Source organism: Oncorhynchus kisutch, linkage group LG24 (genome assembly GCF_002021735.2).
Source record: "Oncorhynchus kisutch isolate 150728-3 linkage group LG24, Okis_V2, whole genome shotgun sequence".
NCBI classification, from domain to species: domain Eukaryota; kingdom Metazoa; phylum Chordata; class Actinopteri; order Salmoniformes; family Salmonidae; genus Oncorhynchus; species Oncorhynchus kisutch.
In genome coordinates this window covers 27,735,418-27,748,407 of record NC_034197.2, presented here as the reverse complement: position 1 = coordinate 27,748,407, position 12,990 = coordinate 27,735,418, and the positions used below count along the sequence as shown (strand labels likewise).

Below are 12,990 nucleotides of genomic sequence, written 5' to 3'. Positions count from 1 at the left end.
TGTCTCTGAGGTGAAAATAGTCTCTAAGGTGCAGATTGTCTCTGAGGTGAAAATAGTCTCTAAAGTGCAGATTGTTTCTGAGGTGAAAATAGTCTCTAATGTGCAGATTGTCTCTGAGGTGAAAATAGTCTCTAATGTGCAGATTGTCTCTGAGGTGAAAATAGTCTCTAATGTGCAGATTGTCTCTGAGGTGAAAATAGTCTCTAATGTGCAGATTGTTTCTGAGGTGAAAATAGTCTCTAAGGTGCAGATTGTCTCTGAGGTGAAAATAGTCTCTAAGGTGCAGATTGTCTCTGAGGTGAAAATAGTCTCTAAAGTGCAGATTGTTTCTGAGGTGAAAATAGTCTCTAATGTGCAGATTGTCTCTGAGGTGAAAATAGTCTCTAATTTGCAGATTGTCTCTGAGGTGAAAATAGTCTCTAAGGTGCAGGGCAACAGATAGGGTTAGCTGATGGCCTGGTGGTAGAAGCTGTCTCAGAGCCTGTTGGTCCAAGACCTGATGCTCTGATAACATTTTCCAGATGGTAACAGAGTGAACGGTTCATGGCTCGGGTGACTCTAGTCCTTGACATGAAACTAGTACAGTACAGTAGAAAGCTAAATGCATTTAAACATTCATTACATGTATTTGCCTCCCCCTCCTCCTCTCCTGCAGAGTGGTTTGCTTCTGGTAGTAACAGCAGGATCCTTCAGGACCTGGATAACACTTCTGTGATGGAGGATGGCAGGAAGAAACTCAACACAGTCACACATTACCAGGCAAGGATCTGCTCCCATCATACACAGCCCGTGTGTGTGTGTGTGTGTGTGTATGTGTGTGTGTGTGTGTGTGTGTGTGTGTGTGTGTGTGTGTGTGTGTGTGTGTGTGTGTGTGTGTGTGTGTGTGTGTGTGTGTGTGTGTGTGTGTGTGTGTGTGTGTGTGTGTGTGTGTGTGTGTGTGTGTGTGTGTGTGTGTGTGTGCGTGTATGCGTGCGTGCGTGCGTGCGAAAGAGAGGTGAAGTCACTGTAAATGTTGACATCTTGACTGCTCAATGGGTGCCACATTAATTTTATGTGTGGGTGACTGTGTGTGTGTTAGTCTATGTGCAGTTTGTCTGTCTGATCATACACATGCAATGTGTCATTGTCTGTGAGTATCTGTGTCTTTGCACTTTCTATTGTCTTGGTATGTTTGGTATGTGTCAGAGTATTTCGGTGTGTATGTGTGTGTGTAAACAGCTGGGCAGTGACCCCTAACATTTGCCCTGTTACCTGTGCTGTTAAGTGCTTTGCTTAGTCAGTGCTGGGAAGGCAGCGAGGCACAGCATGTACTAACAGTTTCAGTTCACTGGCAATGCTGTTCAATCCATTTCACTGTGTTGACTTTACTGAGCCCCCCCGCCCCAAAACACACACGCACAAACTCTCTCTCTCACACACACACACACACACACACACACACACACACACACACACACACACACACACCCCGAGGCAGCGGTTAATGATCCAGTTCTTGTGCCCCATGTCTCTCACCCCTGACCCTGTGACCTCTAACCCCACCTCCAGATTCCAGAGGGGGCGTCATTCGCCATGAGCATGAAAGACAAGAGAGACAACACCCTGGGGAGAGGTAGGTCTCAAACACACACACACACACACACACTCTGTCACCTTGTCACACACCCCTACATGCTTAAAAAAACATATACACATACTTTATTAAGGTAAAACCGCATACACTCATCTCATCTTGAGCACATTAGACACATATATATATATACACACACACACCAAACCACAGACATACACTCATCTCATCTTGAGCACATTAGACACATATATATATATACACACACACACCAAACCACAGACATACACTCATCTCATCTTGAGCACATTAGACACATATATATATATACACACACACACCAAACCACAGACATACACTCATCTCATCTTGAGCACATTAGACACATATATATATATATACACACACACACCAAACCACAGACATACACTCATCTCATCTTGAGCACATTAGACACATATATATATATATACACACACACACCAAACCACAGACATACACTCATCTCATCTTGAGCACATTAGACACATATATATATATATACACACACACACCAAACCACAGACATACATTCATTTCAAACCACAAACATGCTGTATCCACATAAACACACTAACTTAATCATACACACAAGCATGCACACACACACACACACACTGATACACAGGCACACACACACACACACAGTGGATTTAGACTTTTCAACAGCATGGTTTATATCAGTATCCATAAGCATGAACAGTTGACTCCTCTGCTGGGCCGTCAACGTTCCGGTTCAGTTTGGGAGGGTCTGCTAAACTCATCCAGAACAGGACTTCGGTTCTGACAGACTGCTCTGTCCATCCCAATGATTAGGGCCTCTCCTCTAATTCATACTGGGCCAGAGACAGGCTAAAGTGGTCCAAACTGGGCCAGCAGCTCAAAGGCCAGGCCTAATGGATTTGTAGTACACCTTGACTAATGTAAAACACCTTTCCCCCTCTCTGTGATTAGCTAAAACCGGCCTGTCCTGCCAATACTAGGCCTGGAGTAATGAGAGCACAGCCACTATTGGGCTGTGTTTGTGTGTGCTCACACGTGCGTGTGTGTAAACCAGGGAGAGAGTGAACCTCTGGTCTGACGATGTGTGAGCATTATAAACTCATTTCACTGGCTCCAGCACCAATCACAGACTCTGTCTGCCTCTCTCTGTTTCTTTTCAGCTTTTCTCTCTCATTCTTTCACTCATAATCTTTTTTTTTTCATCGCTCTCTAATTACACTCTCTCTTTGATTTCCATAAACCTCTGTCTCTTCATGAGTGCTTCCTTTTTTTCTGTCTATTACTTGTCTCCCCTCCGGTCTTCTTTCATTCTCTCTCTCACTCTCTCCTTCTCTCATTGTTTTGTTCTGTTTTTTTCTCTCCCTCTGCAGCCAAAGACTTGGACACAGAGAAATATGTCCATTTGGTAAGTAACACACACACACACACACACACACACACACACACACACACACACACACACACACACACACACACACACACACACACACACACACACACACACACACACGCACATACACACACACGGACAGAGAGCTTTCTCATTCACCTCTATTAACCCCATTCAGTCTGTCATCAGTCCCATTGGTCTCAGAGAGAACTCAGTTTAACGCAGACAGACACAGGGATCGCCTGAGCAATAAATCACTAACTACACAATTTCATAAGAGTGTGTGTGAGCACTTTCATGACAGCACTAATACCACATAAGCCATTGAAAAAATGGCTCAGATATGCTAACTTTCAGTTCGATAAAATGAGTTCTCTGGCATACATATCACTGAGAGAATAGCTTTAGTCATTTCTTGAGCAGTTATTTGTTGATGTAGCACATATTATGGTGTGCTGGCCTGGACTGGCTCAGTAGAGTGAAACCAACAGTGTCCTTTCTTTCTCCTCCACCTCCACACCCCTGTCCTGTAGGAGCATGTTAGACACCTCATACTGGTTTACTGTACAGCAATCAGAGAAACTTCCAAAATGTTGCAATGTCCCTTGCAGCATTTCATAAAGTGACATCATGCTAGTCAGACCTCATAAATCCCCACTGTCGTTCCTGGGTTGTGTTCAGTACTTAGAAGTGAGTGAAAACATTTTGAAATGGTAAAAGTATTAACTGAAACTCTCATACAAGAACACTTGTTTTCATTTAATCTCCCTGTCAAATGTTAGTCACACCTCCGTAGTAGATTCCTATTTAGATTTAGGTTATATCCCCACCATGCTGATTGGATGTTTTTGTACCCTGACCTCTAACCTCTGCCCCCGCCCTTCCAGGTCTTGCCTCATGATGAGCCGTTTGAGAATAAGAAGTCCCACAGACAGAGTCATCGTAAGAAGGTCCTCCCTGAGATCTACCTAACCCGCCTCCTCTCCACCAAGGTAAGCACACAACCCACAGTGTGGCAGCCATCTTGAATGAGCCACAGTGTACAACCAGAACAGTGACAGAAAGCCGTGCCAGCCTTTCCTGGATGCCCATCTGTTACTGCTTCAGCTAGCCAACTGCTTATCATGTTAATTATGAGCATACTTAGAGAGATGGAGACCCACACAGATCCAAAATGGAGGCTTAAATGCAAAAATACAAGTTATTTACAAGATCATCATCATGATTCCCAAACTAGTACGATTGTGATCCTTAACAGTTTGGCATGACAGTCGCAACTCAAGTAGTTGGCTAAAGCAGAGGCATCATTCCATCATCGTTGGCAATCAATCCATCATCAGTTCTATTTACAGTGACATGGGGCGGCAGGTAGCCTAGTGGTTAGAGCGTTAGACTTGTAACTGAAGGTTGCAAGATCGAATCCCTGAGCTGACAAGGTGGGGGAAAGAAATTGTTCTTAACTGACTTGCCTAGTTAAATAAAGGTAAAAAACAATCCCAGAATTCCAAACAATCCAATTCTGGTTCCATGTCTGATCCCATGGTTTCGTAGGGAACACTGCAGAAGTTCCTCGATGACTTGTTCCAGGCCATCCTCAGTATTCCTGCAGAGCGTCCGCCGCTGGCAATCAAATACTTCTTTGACTTCCTGGAGGAGCAGGCGGACAAGAGGGGCATCACCGACCCCGACACCCTGCACATCTGGAAGACCAACTGGTAGGTTGGGGAATGAGATGCATCTACTCATCAATGAAGCAGTACAGTATCCATAATGCAAGATGTTCATGAAGCTCACATAATGTTGTCTCATCTCTATAGTTTACCTCTGCGTTTCTGGGTGAACATCCTGAAGAACCCTCAGTTTGTGTTTGACATTGAAAAGACGGACCACATGGACGCCTGTCTGTCTGTCATTGCCCAGGCTTTCATAGATGCCTGCTCCGTTTCAGACCTGCAGCTGGGCAAGGTGAGACACACACATTACACATGTATAAACAATTACTGTTAAGTGATGATCGCACTCAACGCATTCACATGGTTACAAAGACACACTGTATTGCACATGAGACACACACACATTACAATCATTGTGGAAAACTCAGATGTGAAATGACAATGTTGAATAGTGAACCATCATATTTTTGTAAAAAATATCTAATAATGAAAGAGAAGGATTGCTGTTTTGAATATGGGAAAGGTGGAAAAATGATTGTTATCCATCAATAATGATAAGCCACCAGGTATAGACAACCATGATGGGACACTATTGAGAATCATAGCAGACTGTATTGCCACCCCTATTTCCTATATCTTAAACCAAAGCCTAAAAAACGTGGACGGAAGCTAAAGTCATTCCACTGCCTAAAAATAGTAAAGCACCCTTTGCTGCTTCTAGCAGCCACCCAATCAGTTTGCTGCCTTTTCTTAGTAAACTGATAGCATTGTATTTGGTTAAACACAATTCTCTCTATTTTTCAGAGAACAAGTTAACAACTAACTTTCAGCATGCATATAGAGCAGGGTACTAAACTTGTATTGCACTGAATCAGATGAGATGACTGGCTAAAATAAATGGATAATAAGATCATAGTTGGAGCTGTATTGTTAGATTTCAGTGCAGACTTTGTTGGGGCTCCCAAGTGGCCAGCGGTCCAAGGCACTGTATCTCAGTGCTCAAGGCGTCACTACAGACCCTGGTTCGATACCAGGCTGTATCACAACCAGATGTGATTGGGAGTCCCATAGGGCGACGCACAATTGGCCTAGCGTCGTTCGGGTCAGGGTTTGGCCGGGATAGGCCGTCATTGTTAATAAGAATTTGTTCTTAACTGACTTGCATACAGTGGGGAGAACAAGTATTTGACACACTGCCGATTTTGCAGGTTTCCCTACTTACAACGCATGTAGAAGTCTGTAATTTCTATCATAGGTACACTTCAACTGTGAGAGACGGAATCTAAAACAAAAATCCAGAAAATCACATTGATTTTAAGTAATTAATATGCATTTTATTGCATGACATAAGTATTTGAGACATCAGAAAAGCAGAACTTAATATTTGTTTGCAATTACAGAGATCATACATTTCCTGTAGTTCTTGACCAGGTTTGCACATACAGCAGCAGGGATTTTGGCCCAGTCCTCCATACAGACCTTCTCCAGATCCTTCAGGTTTCAGGGCTGTCGCTGGGCAATACGGACTTTCAGCTCCCTCCAAAGATTTTCTATTGGGTTCAGGTCTGGAGACTGGCTAGGCCACTGCAGGACCTTGAGATGCTTCTTACGGAGCCACTCCTTAGTTGCCCTGGCTGTGTGTTTCGGGTCGTTGTCATGCTGGAAGACCCAGCCACGACCCTTCTTCAATGCTCTTACTGAGGGAAGGAGGTTGTTGGCCAAGATCTCGCGATACATGGCCCCATCCATCCTCCCCTCAATACGGTGCAGTCGTCCTGTCCCCTTTGCAGAAAAGCATCCCCAAGGAATGATGTTTCCACCTTCATGCTTCATGGTTGGGATTGTGTTCTTGGGGTTGTACTCATCCTTCTTCTTCCCCCAAACACGGCGAGTGGAGTTTTGACCAAAAAGCTCTATTTTTGTCTCATCAGACCACATGACCTTCTCCCATTCCTCCTCTGGATCATCCAGATGGTCATTGGCAAACTTCAGATGGGCCTGGACATGCGCTGGCTTGAGCAGGGGGACCTTACGTGCGCTGCAGGATTTTAATCCATGACGGCGTAGTGGTTTTTCTTTGAGACTGTTGTCCCAGCTCTCTTCAGGTCATTGACCAGGTCCTGCCGTGTAGTTCTGGGCTGATCCCTCACCTTCCTTATGATCATTGATGCCCCACGAGTTGAGATCTTGCATGGAGCCCCAGACCGAGGGTGATTGACCGTCATCTTGAACTTCTTCCATTTTCTAATAATTGCGCCAACAGTTGTTGCCTTCTCACCAAGCTGCTTGCCTATTGTCCTGTAGCCCATCCCAGCCTTGTGCAGGTATACAATTTTATCCCTGATGTCCATACACTGCTCTCTGGTCTTGGCCATTGTGTAGAGGTTGGAGTCTGTTTGATTGAGTGTGTGGACAGGTGTCTTTTATACAGGTAACGAGTTCAAACAGGTGCAGTTAGTACAGGTAATGAGTGGAGAACAGGAGGGCCTCTTAAAGAAAAACTAACAGGTCTGTGAGAGCTGGAATTCTTACTGGTTGGTAGGTGATCAAATACTTATGTCATGCAATAAAATGCTAATTAATTACTTGAAAATCATACAATGTGATTTTCTGGATTTTTGTTTTAGATTCTGTCTCTCACAGTTGAAGTGTACCTATGATAAAAAATGACAGACCTCTACATGCTTTGTAAATAGGGAAAACCTGCAAAATCAGCAGTGTATCAAATACTTGTTCTCCCCACTGTAGTTAAATTAACATAAAATAAAATGTTTAAATGTTATTGAAATAACTCACTTGCTATGGCTTTAGATCACATGCCATCACATTGTTGGAGAGTTATTTATCCAATATAAGCTTCTCTAAGATGAAATATGTACCGTGTGGTGTCCCTCAGGGCAGTTGCCTTGGGTCATTACTCTTCTCTATTTATTTATTTTTACAATTGATTTGCCACTGGTCTTACGCAAAGCTACAGAATTACTATTTATGCAGATGATTCCACACTCTACATGTCAGCATCCAAAGCCAGTGAGCTCTAAATATCAGAATGGTATCAGAATGGGTGATTAATAATAAATAGGTCTTAAATACATCTAATAGTGAAAGCATTGTATTTGGTTCAAAACATTCTTTAAGACCTAAATCTCAACTGGAGTTGTGCATAAAGGTGTGACCATTGAGAAAGTTGAGGAAACTAAACTCCTAGGTACAACATTGGATGGCCAGTTATCATGGTCAAGTTATATTGACAAAGTTGTTGTGAAGATGGGGAAGGGGTATGTCTGTTACAAGAAGTTCTGTGTTTTTGACACAAACATCAACTGTACTAGTTGTTCAGTCTCTGGTCTTGTCCCATCTTGATTACTGTCTGGTAATTTGGTCAAGTGCAGCAAGGAAAGAGCTTGCAAAGCTACTGCTGGCTCAAAGAATAGCAGTACACCTTACCCTTTTAATTGCACATACAGAACAAACATCAATATCATGCAAGCCGGTCTTTCCTGGTTGGGGGTTGATGAGAGATTAGCTGCTTCTCGTTTAGTTTCAATGAGAAATAAACTCAGAAAAAACAAGAAACGTCCTCTCACTGTCAACTGCGTTTATTTTCAGCAAACTTAACATGTGTAAATATTTGTATGAACATAACAAGATTCAACAACTGAGACATAAACTGAACAAGTTCCACAGACATGTGGCTATGGAATAATGTGTCCCTGAACAAAGGGGGGGTCAAAATCAAAAGTAACAGTCAGTATCTGGTGTGGCCACCAGCTGCATTAAGTACTGCAGTGCATATCCTCCTCATGGACTGCACCAGATTTGCCCGTTCTTGCTGTGACATGTTACCCCACACTTCCACCAACACACCTGCAAGTTCCCGAACATTTATGGGGGAATGGCCCTAGCCCTCACTCTCCGATCCAACCGGCCCCAGACTTGCTCAATGGGATTGAGATCCGGGCTCTTCGCTGGCCATGGCAGAACACTGACATTCCTGTCTTGCAGGAAATCACATACAGAATGAGCAATTTGGCTGGTGGCATTGTCATGCTGGAGGGTCATGTCAGGATGAGCCTACAGGAAGGGTACCACATGAGGGAGGAGGATGTCTTCCCTGTAACGCACAGCGTTGAGATTGCCTGCAATGACAACAAGCTCAGTCTGATGATGCTGTGACACACCGCCCCAGACCATGACCAACCCTCCACCTCCAAATCGATCCTGCTCCAGATTACAGGCCTCGGTGTAACGATCATTCCTTCGACGATAAACGCGAATCCGACCATCACCCCTGATGAGACAAATCCGCGACTCATCAGTGAAGAGCACTTTTTTGCCAGTCCTGTCTGGTCCAGCGACAGTGGGTTTGTGCCCATAGGCGATAAAGGTCATGTCTGGTGAGGACCCGCCTTTCAATAGGCCTGCAAGCCCTCAGTCAGAGCCTCTCTATGCCTATTGCGGACAGTCTGTGCACTGATGGAGGGATTGTGCGTTCCTGGTGTAACTCAGGCAGTTGTTGTTGCCATCCTGTACTTGTCCCGCAGGTGTGATGTTCGGATGTACCAATCCTGTGCAGGTGTTGTTACACGTGTTCTGCCAATGCGAGGACGATCAGCTGATCATCCTGTAGCCCTGTCTTAGGCGTCTCACAGTACGGACATTGAAATGTATTGCCCTGGCCACATCTGCAGTCCTCATGCCTCCTTGCAGCATGCCTAAGGCACGTTCACACAGATGAGCAGGGACCCTGGGCATTTTTATTTTGGTGTTTTTCAGAGTCAGTAGAAAGGCCTCTTTAGTGACCTATGTTTTCATAACTGTGACCCTAATTTCCTACCGTCTGTAAGCTGTTAGTGTCTTAACGACCGTTCCACAGGTGCATGTTCATTAATTGTTTATGGTTCATTGAACAAGCCTGGGAAACAGTGTTTAAACCCTTTACAATGTAGATCTGTGAAGTTATTTGGATATTTATGAAAGACAGGGTCCTGCTGAGTGTATTACCGTGACAAATATTTGTCTGCTTAATCAAATAACATATAGTTCAGACACCCACACATAACCCACAAGACATGACACTAGCGTTGTCTTCGGGTGGAACTCCCTTCCATCTCCAATTACTCAAACAAACAGCCAAATGACCTATTGTGTCATTTCACAATAGGAACTGTGAAATGACACACAGACAAACACACACTCTATCACACTCTAATACACACAATCTACATAATTATTTGTATTTGTATTATTCTTATATGGTTGTATAAAAAATGTGTGTTACTGTTCTTGTTTGTCTGTGTGTCCGTGTTTTGTTACTTGTCATGTTTTGAGTTTGAGTTTGAGTTTATTTTATTTTTTTACAGGGACAGTGCACATTAATCAACGTTTCAGTAAAAGTGCCGGTTTTAGCCAGCCGGCTAATTTTCAACCGCAGTCCCTGGGCAGGTTATTAAAAACAATTACAATATAGACAATAGCAACATAGAACAAGCAAGACATAGCAACATAGGACAAGCAAGACATAGCATACAGACAGAGCAACATAGGACAAGCAAGACGTAGCATACAGACAGAGCAACATAGAACAAAAAGCAGCAAGACAAAATTCATAAAAGCAACAAAGTGTTTCCACACCTCACAAGCTACAGACAACAGACAACATGGAGAGCGGCAACACACAGCTAGGGACCATGTTCACAAATCTGATTGACCTTTAGCCATGTCTTCAAGCATTTTGTGAAAGTGTGATATGTGGTGCAGTTATGTGTGTCTGATGGCAGTGTATTCCAGACATGGGAAGCTCTCACAGAGAATGCAGATTTACTAAAGGTGCTTTTCCTTAGGGGAACTATACAGTCACCTCTCATGGCAGACCTTGTGGATCTGCTGCCATATGTCTGGGTTTTCTGTTTAACAAAAATATTGAGTGGAGGGGGAGCCAGGCCATTAAGGATCTTGAATACAAGACATGCGTCGGTGTATTGCACAAGATTTTCCCAACTCAAGAGCTCATGCTTTCTAAGGATGTGACAATGATGATGGCTATTGGGCTTCCTATCAAGCACTTTGAGAGCCTGTTTGTAGACAGACTGAATAGGTTTTAATGTTGTACAGCAAGCTTGGGCCCAACTAGTCAAGCAGTATGTTAAGTGGGGGAGTATCATAGATTTGAAGTACAGTTTTGCTACCTCTGTAGTCAAACAATTTCGTATAAATCGGAAATTAGCTAGGTTGAATTTGGTTATTTGAATTACCTTTTTCACATGCTTTTTAAAAGAGAGGTTGGAATCAAGTATGATGCCAAGGTACTTAAAATCGGATACCACCTGGAGCTTCTCCCTTGACACATAGACATCTGGCTCAGTAGCATCTGTTGCCCTCTTTGTGAAGAACATGCAAACAGTTTTTTTCACATTGAGATGCAGACACGAGTCACTGAGCCACTTTGTAACCTGGACCATTACAGTAGTGAGTTCTTGTGCAGCTTGTTGTTTGCTCTTTGCATGCACATATATCACTGTATCATCTGCATACATTTGAACTTCAGACCCAGTACAGACAGAAGGCAGATCATTAATGTACAGGCTGAACAGGAGGGGCCCCAGTATTGACCCTTGGGGCACGCCCACATCATAGCTATGAGTGGGCGACAGCTCATTGCTCACTCTGACACACTGAGTTCTGCCTTCAAGGTATGATTTCATCCATCTCAATTGTAGTATTTGTGTGGACCCCAGATAGAATAGCTGCTGTTTCGGGCAAAAGCTAATGGGGATCCAAATAAACCAAACCAAACATAAAGTATACTTAAACACAAACGTACACGCGCGCGCGCACACACACACACACACACACACACACACACACACACACACACACACACACACACACACACACACACACACACACACACACACACACACACACACACACACACACACACACACACACACACACACACACTTTCCCAAAATGATTCTCACTGTCATCACCTATCTCCACATTCCTCCCCAGTCCCTGCCAAAACCCTTCCCCTCCTCTCTCCAGTCTGTCTGTCTACCTCTCCTCATGATATTTCAGCCCAGTCTGCTCAGCCAAGGTCATGGGCATCAGGAATTCACTCTTCAAAGTGTGTGTGTGTGTGTTTCAGTGTCCTCACTTCCCACAAACAGTCTCATCCCTCTGAAGCTGCGACCCATAGCATACACTCTGCTTCCTGTCTCTTTGACTGACTTCCTCCCCAGAGATACTTAATGCTGCTCTTTCAGATGAAACCAAAGCATTATGATTTATTCCACTTGTTCATTGCCAGAGAGCCAATGCACACACCTCAAACATGTAATACACAGAAACACACACACCATGGCATTGTAAAACATCAGGATGATCATCTCATCCTTTTTTCTCTGTCTGTTATTGGGAAGACTTGGTGTCGTCAGCTGTGCTGTCTGTGTATAGATGTTTTCTGTTCTTTAGATAGGACAGAAAGTTATTAGACTGTCTGAGTGGAGACTTAACTCTTTTCTCTGCTTGAGTGGTCAGCATAGGAAGAGCAGGGCAGGAAAGGTCTGGATTAACCATCGGTGTGTGTGTGTGTGTGTGCGTGTGTGTGTGTGTTTGGTGGTCAGGGGACAGGACAGGTCAGTAAGGGATCTGGATTAGCCGTTGCTCTGCAGGGTTGAGCGAAGGCTTGGAAACAGAGTTGTTTCCACAGAAACCTTATCTGGTGTCCTGCAGACAGGGAGGGAGGGGTGGGGGGTGCTAGGGGTCACAGGGGGTCGCCAGGCAGATGGAGGAACCATAGGAAATGACCTTGTGGACAGGAAGAGAGGGATCCCTATCATGAGGAGGGACAGTGGCTGGAGTCTTCCTAGGCGCGATACCACACACACACAAATGCATGTCTGTATGCTCAACAAAATACCTTACAAGTGAAGCTTTCTTAAAGATTGAATAATGTGTTCAGTACCATTGTAAATGCTGTCAGTATCTTGTAGAAGTAGCAGATGTAAGTAGAAGGATGGATTATTATGTCTGGCCTGGTTCTCTGTGGCTGTGGACATGGTTTCTGTCTGGCCTGGTTTTCTGTATATGTGGACATGGTCAATGTCTGTCCTGGTTCTCTGTGGCTGTGGACATGGTTTTTGTCTGGCCTGGTTTTCTGTAGATGTGGACATGGTCAATGTCTGTCCTGGTTCTCTGTGGCTGTGGACATGGTTTCTGTCTGGCCTGGTTTTCTGTATATGTGGACATGGTCAATGTCTGTCCTGGTTCTCTGTGGCTGTGGACATGGTTTTTGTCTGGCCTGGTTTTCT

At 44.1% G+C, this 12,990-nt stretch overlaps 1 protein-coding gene across 1 annotated transcript in view; it reads left to right on the top strand.

Moving 5' to 3' along the window:
- Window positions 1–12,990, top strand: part of LOC109869045 (plexin-D1) — a 118,190-nt gene that overhangs the window by 98,133 nt on the left and 7,067 nt on the right. Inside the window, exons 28-33 of the mRNA XM_031803458.1 lie at window positions 656–759; window positions 1,549–1,612; window positions 2,983–3,017; window positions 3,890–3,994; window positions 4,554–4,717; window positions 4,820–4,967. Of these exons, the coding sequence (XP_031659318.1) occupies window positions 656–759; window positions 1,549–1,612; window positions 2,983–3,017; window positions 3,890–3,994; window positions 4,554–4,717; window positions 4,820–4,967 (620 nt within the window). The remainder of the gene's footprint in view (window positions 1–655; window positions 760–1,548; window positions 1,613–2,982; window positions 3,018–3,889; window positions 3,995–4,553; window positions 4,718–4,819; window positions 4,968–12,990) is intronic.